The following is a 17731-nucleotide window of genomic DNA, read 5'->3' on the forward strand; positions in this document are numbered from 1 at the left end:
ACCAGCGTTGAGTACTCTTAAGCTAGCCAGTTCATTACAGCTTAAGCTAGCCAGTTCATTACTGCTAGCGTCTGAATCGGACTCCTGTTCGGTCACCTTGTGTACCTTTGCGTATTTTCCTTGCGGTGACTTCTTGTTGCTGGTCTTCTTCCCTGACCTGCATACTCTAGCTATATGTCCAAGCCTACCACAAGTTCTACATTCTTGGTTTTTAAACCAACACTGGTTCTGATCATGCGTTGTCTTTCCACAACGATAACATTTGCCAGAACTCACACCCAATTTGTGTGCACTGAGCTCCGGTGACCGTAGCTGCATTACTGCCGTGCCTCTCGCTGCGGCTTCGTGTGCTGCTGCCATAGTGACCGCCTTCTCAAGCGTCAGCTCATTCTCCTCGAGCAGTCGCTTTTGTGTATCCTGTTTAAATAAACCACACACAAATTTGTCTCGTAGTGCATCTGTCAATCCCGTTCCAAACTGGCAATATTTCGCTAATTTACGCAATTCCAGCAAATATTCAGCATTGCTTTCATGCTGTAGCTGCCTTCTGTCGTAAAATTTAAATCGTTCCGCTAGCATCAGCGGCGTGGGGTTTAGATGATCTTTCAGGACAGTAACAATCTCATCGAACGTCTTATCCGCCGGTTCATCTGGTGATAACAGGTGTTTCAATTGCCCGTACGTCTTCGCACCCATTAAATTTAATAATGTTAGAGCTTTATCTTGGTCACGAATTTTATTGGCCTTACAATAATTTTTTACTCTTTCAACATATATGGCCCAATCTTCGAGGTCACTATCAAAGGTGCTAATATTCCCGTGTTTAGGCATTGTAGATTTGCAATTTCTCAGATTTTATTTTCTTTACTTGTTATCAAAGATGGCGGCTTCCCGCTCTTGCCGTCGTCCTCCGCCCACAAAATGGCGGTTTTCCCGCGCTTGGCGGTCTTCACCCGTCCCCCGACGCCGTCTCCCTTCAGCCCTCAAGTGCGGCCCTTATCTTCGCCGCGATCGATAGCCCGCGCTGTGCACCGCGACTCTCGCACCTTGAGCTTCTGCAGCCGCCGCGCCTTTCAGTCCGAGTGCGGCTCTTATCTTTGGTCCCGATCGCTGGCCCGGCTGCGCCCCTCACTTCAAAGCGGCCCGGCCCTTATCTGCCGATCGCTATCGCCCTACCTCTCTCTCTTCCCCAGTCCTGTCTTTACTCCGGTTCACAAGCTGATGGAGGCTTCAGGGTCCTAATGCCTGTCACTTCCAGTCGCTGGAAGCTGTCAGGATTTCTGCTGCCCTTCAGTTTTGAGTGGGGTGTTGAGGATTGAAACCTCTCTTCAACGTCCTGTCTTTGGACGAAGCCGCCTGGAATAACTGCCGCAGGGTAAGAGCCTGACTCGTCGCCAGTGTTAAGTATGTGTATTGTATTGAACAATTAACACAAAGACTTAAACGTATAACTCAAACAGGCCTTTACTGGTTGGAGGTAGGGACTGCACATAGGTCTTTACTTCATGCCCACAGGCGGGAACTGAGGGGGATCAGTACCCACAGTACTATTTATACCCCTATGGCCAGGAGTGGTACTGCGTATCACTACGCCCAACAAGTAGTGCAGTCCTGTCCATAGGTTCAAAGTAGCACACATATTACATACACAACAACTTGGGACAGGGATTGTTCGAGGCTGGAGTAGAATTGCTCTTTGGTCTCGTCTGTGGCTTCCAGTGTTGGGGCGTACGTACTGATGACCATAGAGCACTGGTTCCAGGCTAGGGTGAGCTGAAGAATCATGAGGCGCTCATTTATACCGCTAGGAGAGGCTCTGAGACGCTCAACTATTTCATTTTTTATGGCGAAGCCTACCCCATGGAGGCAGCGTTCTTCTTCAAGTTTGCCTTTCCTGAAGAAGGTGTAGCCACCGCCTTGCTCCCTCAGCTGACCTTCCCCTGACTGCCGGGTCTCACTTTGGGCAGTGATGTCAATGTCGAAACGTCTGAGCTCCCGGGCAACGATAGCAGTACGGCGTTCCGGTCTGTCACTGTCACTGTACCCACCACTGGGGGAGGAGGAGGCGCTGCAATTCCTGTATCCACCACTGGGGAGGACAAATGTAAGAAGTCACACAACACCAGGTTATAGTCCAACAGTTTTATTTGAAATCACAAGCTTTCGGAGCGCAGCTCCTTCGTCAGGTGAAGTGGAGAGATGCATAAAGACACAACTTATATAATCAGAGAATAATGCAAGATGATTACAGGTAATCTTTCTAACTGCCATTTATCACACCTCAGCAGAGAGATAATCACAGCAATCAAAGGTGTGAATGGTGTCCAAACAGGTCAGTCATGAAAACATTACATCAAAGAACAATGAGGTGGGGTCACAAGGGGTCAAATGTTGCAGATGCTGGGGTCTGTATGAAAAACAGACAAAAAAACATTTTTTTGTTGTTGCTGGAAATCACAGCAGGTCCGGCCGCATCTGTGTAGAGAGAACAAGCCAACGACGACTCGAGTCTGGGTGACCCTACGTCAGGTGGGGTTACATGTAGCGTGACATGAACCCAACATCCCGGTTGAGGCCGTCCTCATGAGTGCGGAAATTGGCTATCAGTTTCTGCTCTACAATTTTACGTTGTCGTGTGTCTCGAAGGCCGCCTTGGAGAATGCTTACCCGAAGATTGGAGGCTGAATGTCCTTGACTGCTGAAGTGTTCCCCGACTGGGAGGGAACACTCCTGCCTGCCGATTGTTGCACGGTGTCTGTTCATCCGTTGTCGCAGTGTCTGCATGGTCTCGCCGATGTACCATGCTCCGGGGCATCCTTTCCTGCAACGTATGAGGTAGACAATATTGGCCAAATCACATGAGTATGTACCATGTACCTGGTGGGTGGTGTCCACATGTGTGATGATGGTATCTGTGTTGATGATCTGGCATGTCTTGCAGAGGTTGCCGTGGCAGGGTTGTGTGGTGTCGTGGTCGCTGTTCTCCTGAAAGCTGGGTAATTTGCTGTGAACGATGGTCTGTTTGAGGTTAGGCGGCTGTTTGAAGGTGAGTAGTGGAGGCGTGGGGATGGCCTTAGCGAGGTGTTCATCATCATCGATGACATGTTGAAGGCTGCGAAGAACATGGCGTAGTTTCTCCGCTCCAAGGAAGTACTGGACGACGAAGGGTACTCTGTTGTTTGTGTCCTGTGTTTGTCTTCTGAGGAGGTCTATGCGATTTTTTGCTGTGGCCCATCGGAACTGTCGATCTACGAGTCGAGTGTCATATCCTGTTCTTATGACGGCGTCTTTCAGCATCTGTAGGTGTCCATCACGTTCCTCCTCGTCTGAGCAGATCCTGTGTATTCGCAGGGCTTGTCCATAGGGGATGGCTTCTTTAACGTGGTTAGGGTGGAAGCTGGAGAAGTGGAGCATCCTGAGGTTGTCCGTGGGCTTGCGGTAGAGTGAAGTGCTGAGGTGTCCGTCTTTGATGGAGATTCGTGTGTCCAAGAATGAAACTGATTCTGAGGAGTAGTCCATGTGAGTTTGTTGATGTTATCGTGTAGTCTTTTCAGTGATTCTTCGCTGTAGGTCCATAGGAAGAAAATGTTGTCGATGTATCTGGTGTATAACGTTAGTTGGAGGTCCTGTGCAGCTAAGAAGTCTTGCACGAACTTGTGCATGAAAATATTGGTGTATTGGGGTGTGAATTTGGTCCCCATGTTCCGTGTGTTTGGGTAAAGAACTGGTTGTCGAAGGTGAAGCCATTGTGGTCAAGGATGAAGTGGATGAGTTGAAGGATGGCGTCTGGAGATTAACTGTTGTTGGTGTTGAGTACTGAGGCTGTCGCAGCGATGCCATCATCGTGGGGGATACTGGTGTTTTTTTTTCATACAGACCCCAGCATCTGCAACATTTGACCCCTTGTGACCCCACCTCATTGTTCTTTGATGTAATGTTTTCCTGACTGACCTGTTTGGACACCATTCACACCTTTGATTGCTGTGATTATCTCTCTGCCGAGGTGTGATAAATGGCAGTTAGAAAGATTACCTGTAATCACCTGGCATTATTCTCTGACTATATAAGCTGTGTCTTTATGCATCTCTCCACTTCACCTGACAAAGGAGCAGCGCTCCGAAAGCTTGTGATTTCAAATAAAACTGTTGGACTATAACCTGGTGTTGTGTGACTTCTTACATTTGTCCACCCCAGTCCAACACCGGCATCTCCACACCATGGCTACTATCGACACCACAAACTGCCGGCTCAAAGTGGAGAGGATCTTCAAGAAGATCGCGCATATCGACACAGACATCAAGTTTCTACAGAGATGCAAGAAAGCAGACAAGATCCCGAAAGGACTACAGATCACGAACCCACTCAAGTCAACCTACAACACAGACTACGCTGTGAGACTCTGCCGTTGTACCTCTCGCACACTCCTCAACCATCTCGTACACCAGCTCTACAGCAAACGCCGCAATCTCGAAACCAAGATAGAGTCCATGTTCTCAGCCTGTGCCCAGGACACAGCAGACCAGCTACGAGACACCGCCAAACAGACGAGGCAACGGAACTACACTGCCTACATGCACACCAAGAACAGGGAGCTTGAGAAACTCGGCATCACCAGCAGCAGCAACCAAGCCTCCCCCGGTACCACGGTTGAAACCACAGGGAAGTCCATCGTCAACTTGTCCGCCCACACCCTTCAACCAGACAAAATTGAAGTTCTCAGCTGAGGGCTCAATTTCTGCCCCACCACCAAAATGGACCCCATCGGTCTCGCGACAGACACAGAGGAATTCATCAGGAGAATGAGGCTCCGGGAATTTTTCCACAAATCCCAAGATGTCAGCAGCGAACCCAATGAGACAACCAATGATGTGGAACAGCAGACAGAGGGATCCGCAGTGCAGCAACTGAAGAAGAAAGAGTCAAATTGGACCCCTCCAGAGGGTTGCTGCCCTAAGCTTGACATGTATGCCCAAGCTGTCAGGAGATGCATCAACGTCAGATTCATCAGCCGCACTCACAAGACAGTCCAGAATGTCAGCCGAGCACAACGCAACGCCATCCACGCTCTCAAGACCAACCGCAACATCGTCATCAAACCAGCAGACAAAGGAGGAGCCATCGTCATACAGAACAGAACGGACTATTGCAAAGAAGCATACCGAAAACTGGACAACCAGGAACACTACAGACAGTTACCCACAGATCCGACCAAAGAACACACCTGCCAACTCAACAGACTGATCAAGACCTTCAATCCAGACCATCAAAGCATCCTACATGCTCTCATCCCACGTACTCCCCGCGTGGGAGACTTCTACTGCCTCCCAAAGATACACAAAGCCAACACACCCGGACGTCCTATCGTATCAGGCAATGGAACCCTGTGTGAGAACCTCTCTGGATACGTCGAGGGCATCCTGAAACCCATCGTACAGGGAACCCCCAGCTTCTGTCGTGACACTACAGACTTCTTACAGAAACTCAGCACCTACGGACCAGTTGAACCAGGAACACTCCTGGCCATGATGGACGTCTCGGCACTCTACACCAGTATCCCCCACGATGACGGCATCGCTGCGACAGCCTCAGTACTCAACACCAACAACAGCCAATCTCCAGACGCCATCCTACAACTCATCCGCTTCATCTTTGACCACAATGTCTTCACCTTCGACAACCAGTTCTTTACCCAAACACACGGAACAGCCATGGGGACCAAATTTGCACCCCAATACACCAACATCTTCATGCACAAGTTCGAGCAAGACTTCTTCGCTGCACAGGACCTCCAACCAACGCTATACACCAGATACATCGACGACATTTTATTCCTATGGACCCACAGTGAAGAATCGCTGAAAAGACTACATGATAACATCAACAAGTTCCATCCCACCATCAAACTCACCATGGACTACTCCTCAGAATCGGTTTCATTCTTGGACACACGAATCTCCATCAAAGACGGACACCTCAGCACTTCACTCTACCGCAAGCCCACGGACAACCTCAGGATGCTCCACTTCTCCAGCTTCCACCCTAACCACGTTAAAGAAGCCATCCCCTATGGACAAGCCCTGCGAATACACAGGATCTGCTCAGACGAGGAGAAACGTGATGGACACCTACAGACGCTGAAAGACGCCCTCATAAGAACGGGATATGACGCTCGACTCGTCAATCGACAGTTCCGACGGGCCACAGCAAAAAATCGCATAGACCTCCTCAGAAGACAAACACGGGACACAACCAACAGAGTACCCTTCGTCGTCCAGTACTTCCCCGGAGCGGAGAAACTACGCCATGTTCTTCGCAGCCTTCAACATGTCATTGATGACGACGAACACCTTGCTAAGGCCATCCCCACGCCTCCACTACTCGCCTTCAAACAGCCGCCTAACCTCAAACAGACCATCGTTCAAAGCAAATTACCCAGCTTTCAGGAGAACAGCGACCACGACACCACACAACCCTGCCACGGCAACCTCTGCAAGACATGCCAGATCATCAACACAGATACCATCATCACACGTGAGGACACCAGCCACCAGGTACATGGTACATACTCATGTGACTCGGCCAACGTTGTCTACCTCATACGTTGCAGGAAAGGATGCCCCGGAGCATGGTACATCGGCGAGACCATGCAGACACTGCGACAACGGATGAATTGGCACCGCGCAACAATCGCCAGGCAGGAGTGTTCCCTCCCAGTCGGGGAACACTTCAGCAGTCAAGGACATTCAGCCTCCGATCTTCGGGTAAGCATTCTCCAAGGCGGCCTTCGAGACACACGACAATGCAAAGTCGTAGAGCAGAAACTGATAGCCAATTCCGCACTCATGAGGACGGCCTCAACCGGGATCTTGGGTTCATGTCACGCTACATGTAACCCCACCTGACGTAGGGTCACCCAGACTCGAGTCGTCGTTGGCTTGTTCTCTCTACACAGATGCGGCTGGACCTGCTGTGATTTCCAGCAAAAAAAAGATACTTTTTGTTTTTCATACACACCCCAGCATCTGCAACATTTGACCCCTTGTGACCCCACCTCATTGTTCTTTGATGTAATGTTTTCCTGACTGACCTGTTGAGACACCATTCACACCTTTGATTGCTGTGATTATCTCTCTGCCGAGGTGTGATAAATGGCAGTTAGAAAGATTACCTGTAATCATCTTGCATTATTCTCTGACTATATAAGCTGTGTCTGTATGCATCTCTCCACTTCACCTGACAAAGGAGCAGCGCTCTGAAAGCTTGTGATTTCAAATAAAACTGTTGGACTGTAACCTGGTGTTGTGTGACTTCTTACATTTGTCCACCCCAGTCCAACACCGGCATCTTCACACTGGGGAGGAGGAAGCACTGCAATTCCTGTATCCACCACTGGGGGAGGAAAGGCACTGCAGTTCCTGTATCCACCACTGGGGGAGGAAAGGCGCTGCAGTTCCTGTATCCACCACTGGGGGAGGAGTAGGCGCTGCAGTTCCTGTATCCATCACGGGGGAGGAGGAGGCGCTGCAGTTCCTGTATCCACCACTGGGGGAGGAGGAGGCGCTGCAGTTCCTGTATCCACCACTGGTGGAGGACGAGGCGCTGCAGTTCCTGTATCCACCACTGGGGGAGGAAAGGCGCTGCAGTTCCTGCATCCACCACTGGGAGAGGAGGAGGTGCTGCAGTTCATGCATCCACCACTGGGGGAGGAGGAGGCGCTGCAGGTGGCGCAGTGGCCGCTGGGGGAGGAGAGGAGCTGCAGTTGGCGGACCCGCCGCTGGGGGAGGAGGAGGCGCTGCAGTTGGCGGACCCGCCGCTGGGGAAGGAGGAGGCGCTGCAGTTGGCGGACCCGCCGCTGGGGGAGGAGGAGGCGCTGCAGTTGGCGGACCCGCCGCTGGGGGTGGCGGAGGCGCTGCAGTTGGCGGACCCGCCGCTGGGGGAGGAGGAGGCGCTGCAGTTGGCGGACCCGCCGCTGGGGGAGGAGGAGGCGCTGCAGTTGGTGGACTCGCAGCAAGAGGCCGGCGGCTGGCAGCGCCTGCTCGTTTCATCAAATCTCCGCTCCCGTCCCACACGCTGCTGACCCAATTCGCTACTTTGCCCTTCATTCCCGCCCCGGATCGGCGTTCAATATTTGCAGAGTGTTCTGTCTACCCTACTACAAAGTTAAAATGTCAACAGTTGAAAAGCAACTTTCAGCAGGGGCACCACCTAATCTGCAGGAACAGCTGCAAAATTGCGATTTACCATTCAGCAGACAATTTCAGAGGCCAACATCTAGGGTACCAACAAAAAGGAACAAATAGCAGAAGCAAAACGCTTAGAAACACGGACTAAGAATTTGAAACTCTCCAAACATGACGTTAATGTTTACAGGAATTCATACAAACACAACATCTGCTTAGACATGCTGCAACAGGGTTATCACAAGTCCTTTACAGAGTTTACCACTCTGATCCTGAATTGGAATGCCTTAAGGGAGGCTGCAGGGCCTGGGTCAGACATATGGTTGGAAAAACCCCTGGACAAGCAGCACGATAAGCTGGATCATCTTCAGTACTTCCTGATCAGGGCTGAGGCAGCTCACAGAGCAGGACTGTTTGAGGAAGTCTATAATGATCAACTTTCGCTGGCATGTTACTTTAAAAGAATTGGGAACAAACTGCTTTCAGATCACTTCTTTCAATGGTGCCTCACCACCACTGAAATGATCACGCCAGTTGGGGGACAGAAAGCGAGGTATTCACTGTGGGAAAGACATGGCAAGATGAGAATGGCTGCAGTCACTTTGCACAGGGCTGTACGAATCTCTGGAGGATTTACACGGAACCAGCAGACAAAAAGCTTGAAAGCGGACAATACAGAGACGCAAACAAAAGTCTCAGAAAAGCTTATGACATAGCTAAGGAAGGGGGCGATAGGAAGATGGAACTAGCAGCTCTGTATCGTGTGGCTTTAGGTTACCTTAGTGCTGGAGACCCAGACACAGCAATCGGTTACTTGCAAATGTATTTGGAATTGTCCAATTCCATGGATGATGATATTGGCTTAGGCAAAACCTATGAAGCTCTGGCTAAGGCCTTGGTAAGCACAGGGCATTCTTCTGAAGCTCTTGAATATCTAAAAACGTTTCTGGGCCTGGCAGAGAAAAGTGATGATAAACAGAGTCTGGTGGATGCCTGGAAATTCCTTGGAATTATGCATAATAATCTGGGTCAATATGATATAGCTTGCAAGTATATTTGGCGAGGGTATGAGATTGCCATGACTTTGGGTGATCTACATCTTCTAGAGATCATGCAGGCTCACTTCGGCATTTTCAAAGCTCACGCAATGATGACCATATATTGTCGCCACGTAGAAGCTGCTGGTCACGTCAATCTTGCGCGTCTGGCAACATGGAAGAACAGTAGAAAAGACACATTCAATGACCCCATTATAGAAGGTGCAAAATCATAAATGATTTTGATAATCATAATGACGTCGGTACCACGGCAGCTGAAAACTGTCGGGCAGGAGTGCGGGAAAGGCGGAGCGAGGCGAGAGCGGACCCTATTGTGATGGCGCCGATGAAGATGGCTGCCGTCCTTTGCTGCTTGGTGCGCTCGGCTCGTTAAGAAAAAAGCATTTCACTGACTGGATTTCACTTGTTGTATTTGGTTATGTGACAAATAAAATTGAAATTGAAAAAAATTGAAATTGGGAGGAGGAGGCGCTGCAGTTGGCGGACCCGCCGCTGGGAGAGGAGGAGGCGCTGCAGTTGGCGGACCCGCCGCTAGGAGAGGAGGAGGCGCTGCAGTTGGCGGACCCGCTGCTGGGGGAGGAGGAGGCACTGCAGTGGGCGGACCCGCCGCTGGGGGAGGAGGAGGCGCTGCAGTTGGCGGACTCGCCGCTAGGAGAGGAGGAGGCGCTGCAGTTGGCGGACTCGCCGCTGGGGGAGGAGGAGGCGCTGCAGTTGGCGGACCAGCCGCTGGGGGAGGAGGAGGCGCTGCAGTGGGCGGACCCGCCGCTGGGGAGGAGGAGGCGCTGCAGTGGGCGGACCCGCCTCTGGGAGAGGAGGAGGCGCTGCAGTGGGCGGACCCGCCGCTGGGGAGGAGGAGGCGCTGCAGTTGGCGGATCCACTGCTAGGGGAGGAGGAGGCGCTGCATTGGCGGACCTGCCGCTGGGGGAGGAGGAGGCGCTGCAGTTGGCGGACCCGCCGCTGGGGGAGGAGGAGGCGCTGCAGTTGGCGGACCCGCCGCTGGGGGAGGAGGAGGCGCTGCAGTGGGCGGACCCGCCGCTGGGGGAGGAGGAGGCGCTGCAGTTGGCGGACCCGCCGCTGGGGGAGGAGGAGGCGCTGAAGTTGGCGGACCCGCCGCTGGGCGAGGAGGAGGCGCTGCAGTTAGCGGACCCGCCGCTGGGGGAGGAGGAGGCGCTGTAGTTGGCGGACTCACCGCTGGGGGAGGAGGAGTCGCTGCAGTTGGCGGACCCGCCTCTGGGGGAGGAGGAGGCACTGCAGTTGGCGGACCCGCCGCTGGGGGAGGAGGAGGCGCTGTAGTTGGCGGACCCGCCGCTGGGGGAGGAGGAGGCGCTGCAGTTGGCGGACCCGCAACTGGGGGAGGAGGAGGCGCTGCAGTGGGCGGACCCGCCGCTAGGAGAGGAGGAGGCGCTGCAGTTGGCGGACTCGCCGCTGGGGGAGGAGGAGGTGCTGCAGTTGGCGGACCCGCCGCTGGGGGAGGAGGAGGCACTGCAGTTGGCGGACCCGCCGCTGGGGGAGGAGGAGGCGCTGTAGTTGGCGGACCCGCCGCTGGGGGAGGAGGAGGCGCTGCAGTTGGCGGACCCGCCGCTGGGGGAGGAGGAGGCGCTGCAGTTGGCGGACCCGCCGCTGGGGGAGGAGGAGGCTCTGCAGTTGGCGGACCCGCCGCTAGGGGAGGAGGAGGCGCTGCAGTTGGCGGACCCGCCGCTGGGGGAGGAGGAGGCGCTGCAGTGGGCGGACCCGCCGCTGGGGGAGGAGGAGGCGCTGCAGTTGGCGGACCCGCCGCTAGGGGAGGAGGAGGCGCTGCAGTTGGCGGACCCGCCGCTGGGGGAGGAGGAGGCGCTGCAGTTGGCGGACCCGCAGCTGGGGGAGGAGGAGGCGCTGTAGTTGGCGGACTCACCGCTCGGCCTCAGCCGCTGAAATGGCGGCGAAGAAGTCAGGAACCCGGCTGGAGATCGAGATTGAGCGCTGCCGGAACGAGTGTCTGTGGGAGAAGATCCCGGAGCTCATCAAGCAGCTGCCGGCAAAACTCATCGGGAACGGTAAGGAGTCGCGGCCCGGCCGGCCACAGCCTCGGCCTCCCCTGTCAGTGCGGAGCCGGTGAGACGGGAGGTCCCGGGCCCGGCCGCTGAATGGAGTTTTTATCGATAATTAATTTCAAAGGTTCCATTTAGACCCTTTCCAGCTTGTTGCCGGAACGCAGAACGCCAGGGATTTTCACCTCAGGTTGTCCGAGCCGCCAAAAGAACCTTCCAGCAACCGGACTACCCCGGAGACCGGAGTTATACCGCTTACTCTACACCTTCCCCCCGCCCCCACAACACCTACCCCTGGTCTCTTTTCCCCCCCCAACAACACCTACCTCTGGTCTCACCCCTCCCCCCCAACAACACCTACCTCTGGTCTCACCCCTCCTCCCCCCCCCCCCCAACAACACCTACTTCTGGTCTCACCCCTCCCCCCCCCCCCCACCCAACAACACCTACCTCTGGTCTCACCCCTCTTCCCCCCCCCCCCCCCCCCCCAAACAACACCTACCTCTGGTCTTCCCCCCCCCCCCCCTGGTCGCGGCGCGCTCGTCACCCCCCTCCCCGTTGCGGCGCGCTCACCCTCCCCATCACGGCGCGGTCCCCCTTCCTGTCGTGGCACATTCGCCCGTCGCGGAGCGATCGTCCCCCGTCACGGCGCATTTGCCCCCTCGTCACGGCGCGGTCGCTTCCCCCTCCCTGTTGCTGCACTGTCCCCCCCTCTGTCCCGCACACCCCTTTCATTCTCCCCTCATGCCACCACCGCCCCCCCCCGGCTCTCTATTCTGTTGATATTCTCCGCTCCCTCCCACTGCTATCCGCTGTTCCCCTCTGCTGCCCCTTCTCCTCAGTCACGACCCCTCCTTCTGTTGTCCTTGGTGGGCCTCTGCCAGTACAGGAAACGTTGGGCAGTTTATGTTACAAACTAGCTGAGGGTGCGAAAACTTGTAGTTCTATTACACTAGGGTCAAGTACTGGTGGCAGTCAGTCCAATTTGAGATGATTATTTAGCACACACGACGTGAAGTGTAATGGATTAAGTGGGATCAGTGCTGCTCAGTGACAACCCTGGGAAGCAGATCTCTTGCAGGATGGTGACATTGTTGCGATGAGAGTGACCTGTAGCTCCTCTGCCCTTGTCCGGCCGAAGGAGTTTAAGCTTTAAGAACATAGGAACAAGAGTCGGCCATTGAGCCCCTCGAGCCTGTTCCACCACTCATTGAGATCTTGGCTGATCTGCAACCTAACTCCACATACCCGCCTTTGGCCCATCATCCTTAATACCTTTGCTTAACAAAAAGCTATCAGTCTCAGATTTAAAATTAACAATTGATCGAAATCAATTGCCGTTTGTGGAAGAGTTCCAAACTGCTACCACCCTTTGTGTAGAACTGTTTCCTAATTTCACTCATCCCCCCCCCCCGAATCGATCCTCTCTCTACTCCCCCCCCCCCCCCCCGTCGATCTTCGCTCTCCTCCACCCCCCCCCCCGCCGATCCTCGCTCTCCTCCCCCCGCCGATCCTCGCCCTCCTCCCCCCCGCCGAGCCTCGCCCTCCTCCTCCCCGCCGATCCTCGCCCTCCTCCCCCCCCGCCGAGCCTCGCCCTCCTCCCCCCCCGCCGAGCCTCGCCCTCCTCCCCCCCGCCGAGCCTCGCCCTCCTCCCCCCCGCCGAGCCTCGCCCTCCTCCCCCCCGCCGATCCTCGCCCTCCTCCCCCCCGCCGATCATCGCCCTCCTCCCCCCCCCGCCGATCCTCGCCCTCCTCCCCCCCTCCGATCCTCGCCCTCCTCCCCCCCCCTGCTGATCCTCGCCCTCCTCCCCCCCGCCGATCCTCGCCCTCCTCCCCCCCCGCCGATCCTCGCCCTCCTCCCCCCCCGCCGATCCTCGCCCTCCCCCCCCCCCGCCGATCCTCGCCCTCCCCCCCCCCCCCGCCGAGCCTCGCCCTCCTCCCCCCCGCCGATCCTCGCCCTCCTCCCCCCCCCGCCGATCCTCGCCCTCCCCCCCCCCCCCCTCCACCGCCGACCCTCGCTCTCCTCCCCAACTCACCATGCACCACACCCCACACCACTCACGGCACAGCTCACCATACACCAGGACAAAACAGTTCGCTTGATTGACAACCCATCCACGACCTTAGACGTCCATTCCCTCCGCCACCAGCGCACCATGGCTGCTGTGTACGATCCACAGGATGCAGTGCAGCATCTCGTTAAAGGCTTCTTCGACAGTACCTCCATAACCTGCGACCTCAATAACCTATGACCTCCACCACCACCACCACCACCTGGAAGGACGAGGGCAGCACATGGGAACACCACCACCTCCCAAGTTCAATTCCAAGTCACACACCATCTTGACTTCATTGTCGCCGGGCCAGAATCCTGGAACTCCCTCCCGAACAGCACTGTGGGAGCACCTTCACCACAGGGACTGCAGCGGTTCAAGAAGGCGGCTCACCAGCGCCTTCTCAAGGACAGCTAAGGGTGGGCAATAAATGCCGGCCTTGCCTGCGATGCCCACCTCCCCAGAATGAATTAAAAAAACACACCCAGCATAACTCCTCATCATTAGGAATTTGGGTGGCAGTCTTCGCCCGCAGTGTGAGAGGTGTGGATAAGGTAGCTGAAGTTGGCTATAACTGGGTTTGAGAGACAAGTCGATGTGTCTCTGGAGAGAAGGGTGAGTCGGTGGGGTTCAGATCAGATGTGGTGGAGCTGCTCCTTAGAAAATGTCAGACCCTAATGCCCCTTTTCCTGAAAAACTGTGTTCCATCCAGTGGGTAGATGGAAAAAGAAGGAAGAAGTTACATTAAATAGCACCGTTCACATCTCGGGCTGTCACAGCCAGTGAAGTACCTGCTACAAGGGAGCACTCCCTCGCGACTGCACCAAAGTGTTGGCCAGATGAAGTGTTCAGGTCCTGGAGTGGGGTTTGAACCTCTGACCTTCTGACTCGGAGGGACGAGTGCTACCGACTGAGCCACCGTGCCGTGTGGTGATCCCTTTGTCCCCTGAAGAGTTTGTGCTGTAATCATCTAGTGCACGCCAGTGTTGGGAACAGAATGCGGATGTTTAAATAACTATCACGAGTGCAGTTCAAGCTGGTGGAATAAGGAACCAGCAGTCCCACGAATCTTCCGACAGCGACCGCACTTCACAAAGTACTTGATTGGCTGTGACGCGCTCTGGGAGGTCCTGAAAGGCGCTACGTCAATGCAAGTTTCTTTTCTTTAAGACTCTGTCCTCTCTGCTCTTTCCCCAGATGACCTAGCGGAACTGCTACTCGCAGAGTCAAAGCTGGAGCAGTACCTGAAGAAAAACCCAGTCAAACCGGGGGCCAGTCCTTCAGGCACCAAGCCAAAGCTAATCGAGGTGAAGAAGCACTTGACCGCTGCACTCGACCGAGGCAACTTAAAGGTAATTCACCTTCCGTTCAGGGGCTCGCTGCAACCTGGGTACAGTAGAACATTTCTGACACCAATTTGCAAATCACGCCTTATGTATACAGTATCAGCAGCTGCTGTCGACAGAATTCGTCCAATCCCAAGGCTGGCATTCTCTAACTTCATTAATGAATTATTTTTTTTTAACATTCATGCTGCTCTCTCTCGAGGTTAAGCTGGCTGCGGTGTAATGAGCTGAGTTATGCCGGGTGTTGTGGTGCGGTACGTATGAGGAGAGATTGGGTCGATTGGGCTTATACTCGCTGGAGTTTAGAAGAATGAGAGGGGATCTCATTGAAACTTATAAAATTCTAACAGGACTAGACAGACTAGATGCAGGAAGGATGTTCCCGATGGCGGGAGAGTCCAGAACCAGGGGTCACAGTCTAAAGATAAGGGGTAAGCCATTTAGGACAGAGATGAGGAGGAATTTCTTCACCCAGAGAGTGGTGAACCTGTGGAATTCTCTACCACACAAGGCAGTTGAGGCCAATTCATTAAATATATTCAAGAAGCAGTTAGATATATTTCTTAAGGCTAAAGGGATCAAGGGATATGGGGAGAAAGCAGGGACAGGTACTGAGTTTGGATGATCAGCCATGATCTCATTGAATGGCGGAGCAGGCTCGAGGGGCTGATTGGCCTACTCCTGCTCCTATCTTCTATGTACGGTGCTGTCTATTGTGTATGTGTATTGTTTGACCCTGGTTCGTACGTGAATTGGGTCTATGGTGGAACCGTTGCTCAGGATCACGGCTTGCATGTCATCGTGAAGCAGGCGGAGGATGGTGACAAACTTTTGAGGGCAGCCGAATTTGAGGAGGACACTCCATAATCCCTCACCATGTCGAAGGCCTTTGTGAGATCAAAGAAGGCCATGTACAGCAGTTGGTGCTGTTCCCTGCATTTCTCTTGTAATTGACGTGCGGTGAAGATCATGTCCATTGTGCCCCTTAGTGGGTGGAATCCGCATTGTGACTCTGGGAGGAGCTCTTCGGCCACTGGGAGGAGGTGATTGAGGAGGATTCACGTATGAACCGGGGTCAAATAAGGCTGTGTCATCGCACCAACGCTCTTCTCGATCTTCCTTGCTCCATCTCGCCCTCAGTAAGCTCCCCACTGGAGTGGAGCTAATTTACAGAACAAACGGGAAACTGTTCAACCTCCGTCGCCTCCAGTCCAGATCCAAGGTCGTCCCATCCTCTGTCGTCGAATTACAGTACGCAGACGACGCTTGCGGCTGCGCTCACTCGGAGGTCGAACTCCAAACCATTGTCAACGCCTTCACCGAAGCGTACGAGAGCATGGGCCTTACACTAAACATCTGTAAGACAAAGGTCCTCCACTAACCTGCCCCCGCCACACAGTACTACCTCCCGATTATCAAAATCCACGACAAGGCCTTGGACAACGTGGACCACTTTCCATACCTCGGGGGTCTACTGTCAACAAGGGCAGACGTCGACGACGAAGTCCAACACCGCCTTCAGTGTGCCAGTGCAGCCTTCGGTCGCCTGAGGAAGAGAGTGTTTGAAGACCAGGACCTCAAACCATGCACTAAGCTCATGGTCTACAGAGCAGCAGTGATACCCGCCCTGCTGTATGCCTCAGAGACATGGACCATGTACAGCAGGCACCTCAAAGCACTGGAGAGGTACCACCAATGCTGCCTCCGCAAGATCCTGCAAATCCATTGGCAGGATAGGCGCACCAACATCCGTGTTCTTGCTCAGGCCAGCATCGAAGCTTTGACCACGCTCAATCAGCTCCGATGGACGGGTCACATTGTCCGCATGCCCAATACGAGACTCCCAAAACAAGCGCTCTACTTGGAGCTCCGACGCGGCAGGAGAGCCCCAGGTGGGCAGAGGAATTGCTTCAAGGACACCCTCAAAGCCTCCTTGAAAAAGTGCAACATCCCCACCGACACCTGGGAATCCCTGGCCCAAGACCGCACAAAGTGGAGGAGAAGCATCCGGGAAGGCGCCGAACACCTCGAGTCTCTTCGCCGGGAGCAAGCGAAAGCCCAGCGCAAGGAGCGCTCGTCACCCCAAGCACCCCACCCACCCGCCCCTTCAACCACCGTCTGCCCCACCTGTGACAGAGACTGTAGGTCCCGCATTGGACTCATCAGTCACCTGCGAACTCATTTTTAATGTGGAAGCAAGTCATCCTCGGTTCCGAGGGACTGCCTAAGAAGATGTAGTGGAGCTGGGTGTAGCGTTTAGTTTCTCAGTTATGCTTTGGGTATGTTTTGTGCTCGTTGTCCATTTTGATCTGCTGCTGTGAAGAGCCTCTGGGCGGTTTTTGTGCATTAAAGGTGCTATATAAATGCAATTAGTTGCCTGATTTACCGTGAGCATCACCACGGGAGACTCGTGAGTCATGAATAAAAGTTTTGAGAGTGTCTATTGCACCTTAGACTTCACACTTCAAAAGGTCACGAGTATTTTTTTGAAAAATGGCCATGCTCAGGTCAGTTACAGGTCATTTGTTGATGGAAGCTTATGATCCACCTGAAGCTGGAAATTTACACCTAATCTGTAAATGTGTCTTATTAGCAGAAATCGGGCTTTACAGGAATTAGATTTTGTGGGCTTAATGGGGCAGGCAACCGTAGCAGCTGAATAATGCACTGTGCATTGCATGATCTAAATATTCCTGTCATTATGAAACCGCAACATACTGTGAGCAGGGGCCATGGGGAGATGTGCTAGTGTTTTGTGAGATGTTGACGCACTGTTCGTTCATACTGTTTGCATCTTCTTTTTTCAGCAAGACTTTGCGCAGGAAGCCAACTTGACTTTGGCCAAGTGTTATTACGTGGAGGGTGACCACGCACAATCTCTCGCCCTGTATTCCAAGATAATTCTGGACAAGATGCAGTTGGTGGCAGTGCCTGCCTACAGGCTCCGAATCATCGCCGAGTCCTATGCTACAAAAGGTGAGACCGCTTTTTTAATTAACCTCGAGCTCCTTCCTGATCATGTGCTGTCAACTGAAAAACCTCCTGTGATGATATGTTGTTTTGGAAG

The 17731-nt window shown here is 53.9% G+C and overlaps 1 protein-coding gene and 1 pseudogene across 7 annotated transcripts in view; both read left to right on the top strand.

Moving 5' to 3' along the window:
• The first annotated feature begins 7970 nt into the window (after positions 1-7970).
• On the top strand, positions 7971-9769 carry LOC147109049 (tetratricopeptide repeat protein 29 pseudogene; annotated as a pseudogene).
• Positions 9770-11069: 1300 nt separating this feature from the next.
• ttc7b (tetratricopeptide repeat domain 7B) overlaps positions 11070-17731 on the top strand; it is a 499428-nt gene continuing 492766 nt past the window's right edge. For 4 of the 7 annotated variants that reach the window (XM_086002622.1, XM_086002620.1, XM_086002625.1 and 1 more), the window contains exons 1-3: positions 11070-11271; positions 14516-14670; positions 17472-17640. In XM_086002622.1, the coding sequence (XP_085858748.1) occupies positions 11151-11271; positions 14516-14670; positions 17472-17640 (445 nt within the window). In that variant the 5' untranslated portion in view covers positions 11070-11150. The remainder of the gene's footprint in view (positions 11272-14515; positions 14671-17471; positions 17641-17731) is intronic. The other 3 variants (XM_086002623.1, XM_086002621.1, XM_086002624.1) reach the window with 3 other exon arrangements.

This window comes from Somniosus microcephalus, chromosome 12 (assembly GCF_052327205.1).
Source record: "Somniosus microcephalus isolate GS21.2 chromosome 12, FLI_Smic_1.0, whole genome shotgun sequence".
Taxonomy (NCBI): domain Eukaryota; kingdom Metazoa; phylum Chordata; class Chondrichthyes; order Squaliformes; family Somniosidae; genus Somniosus; species Somniosus microcephalus.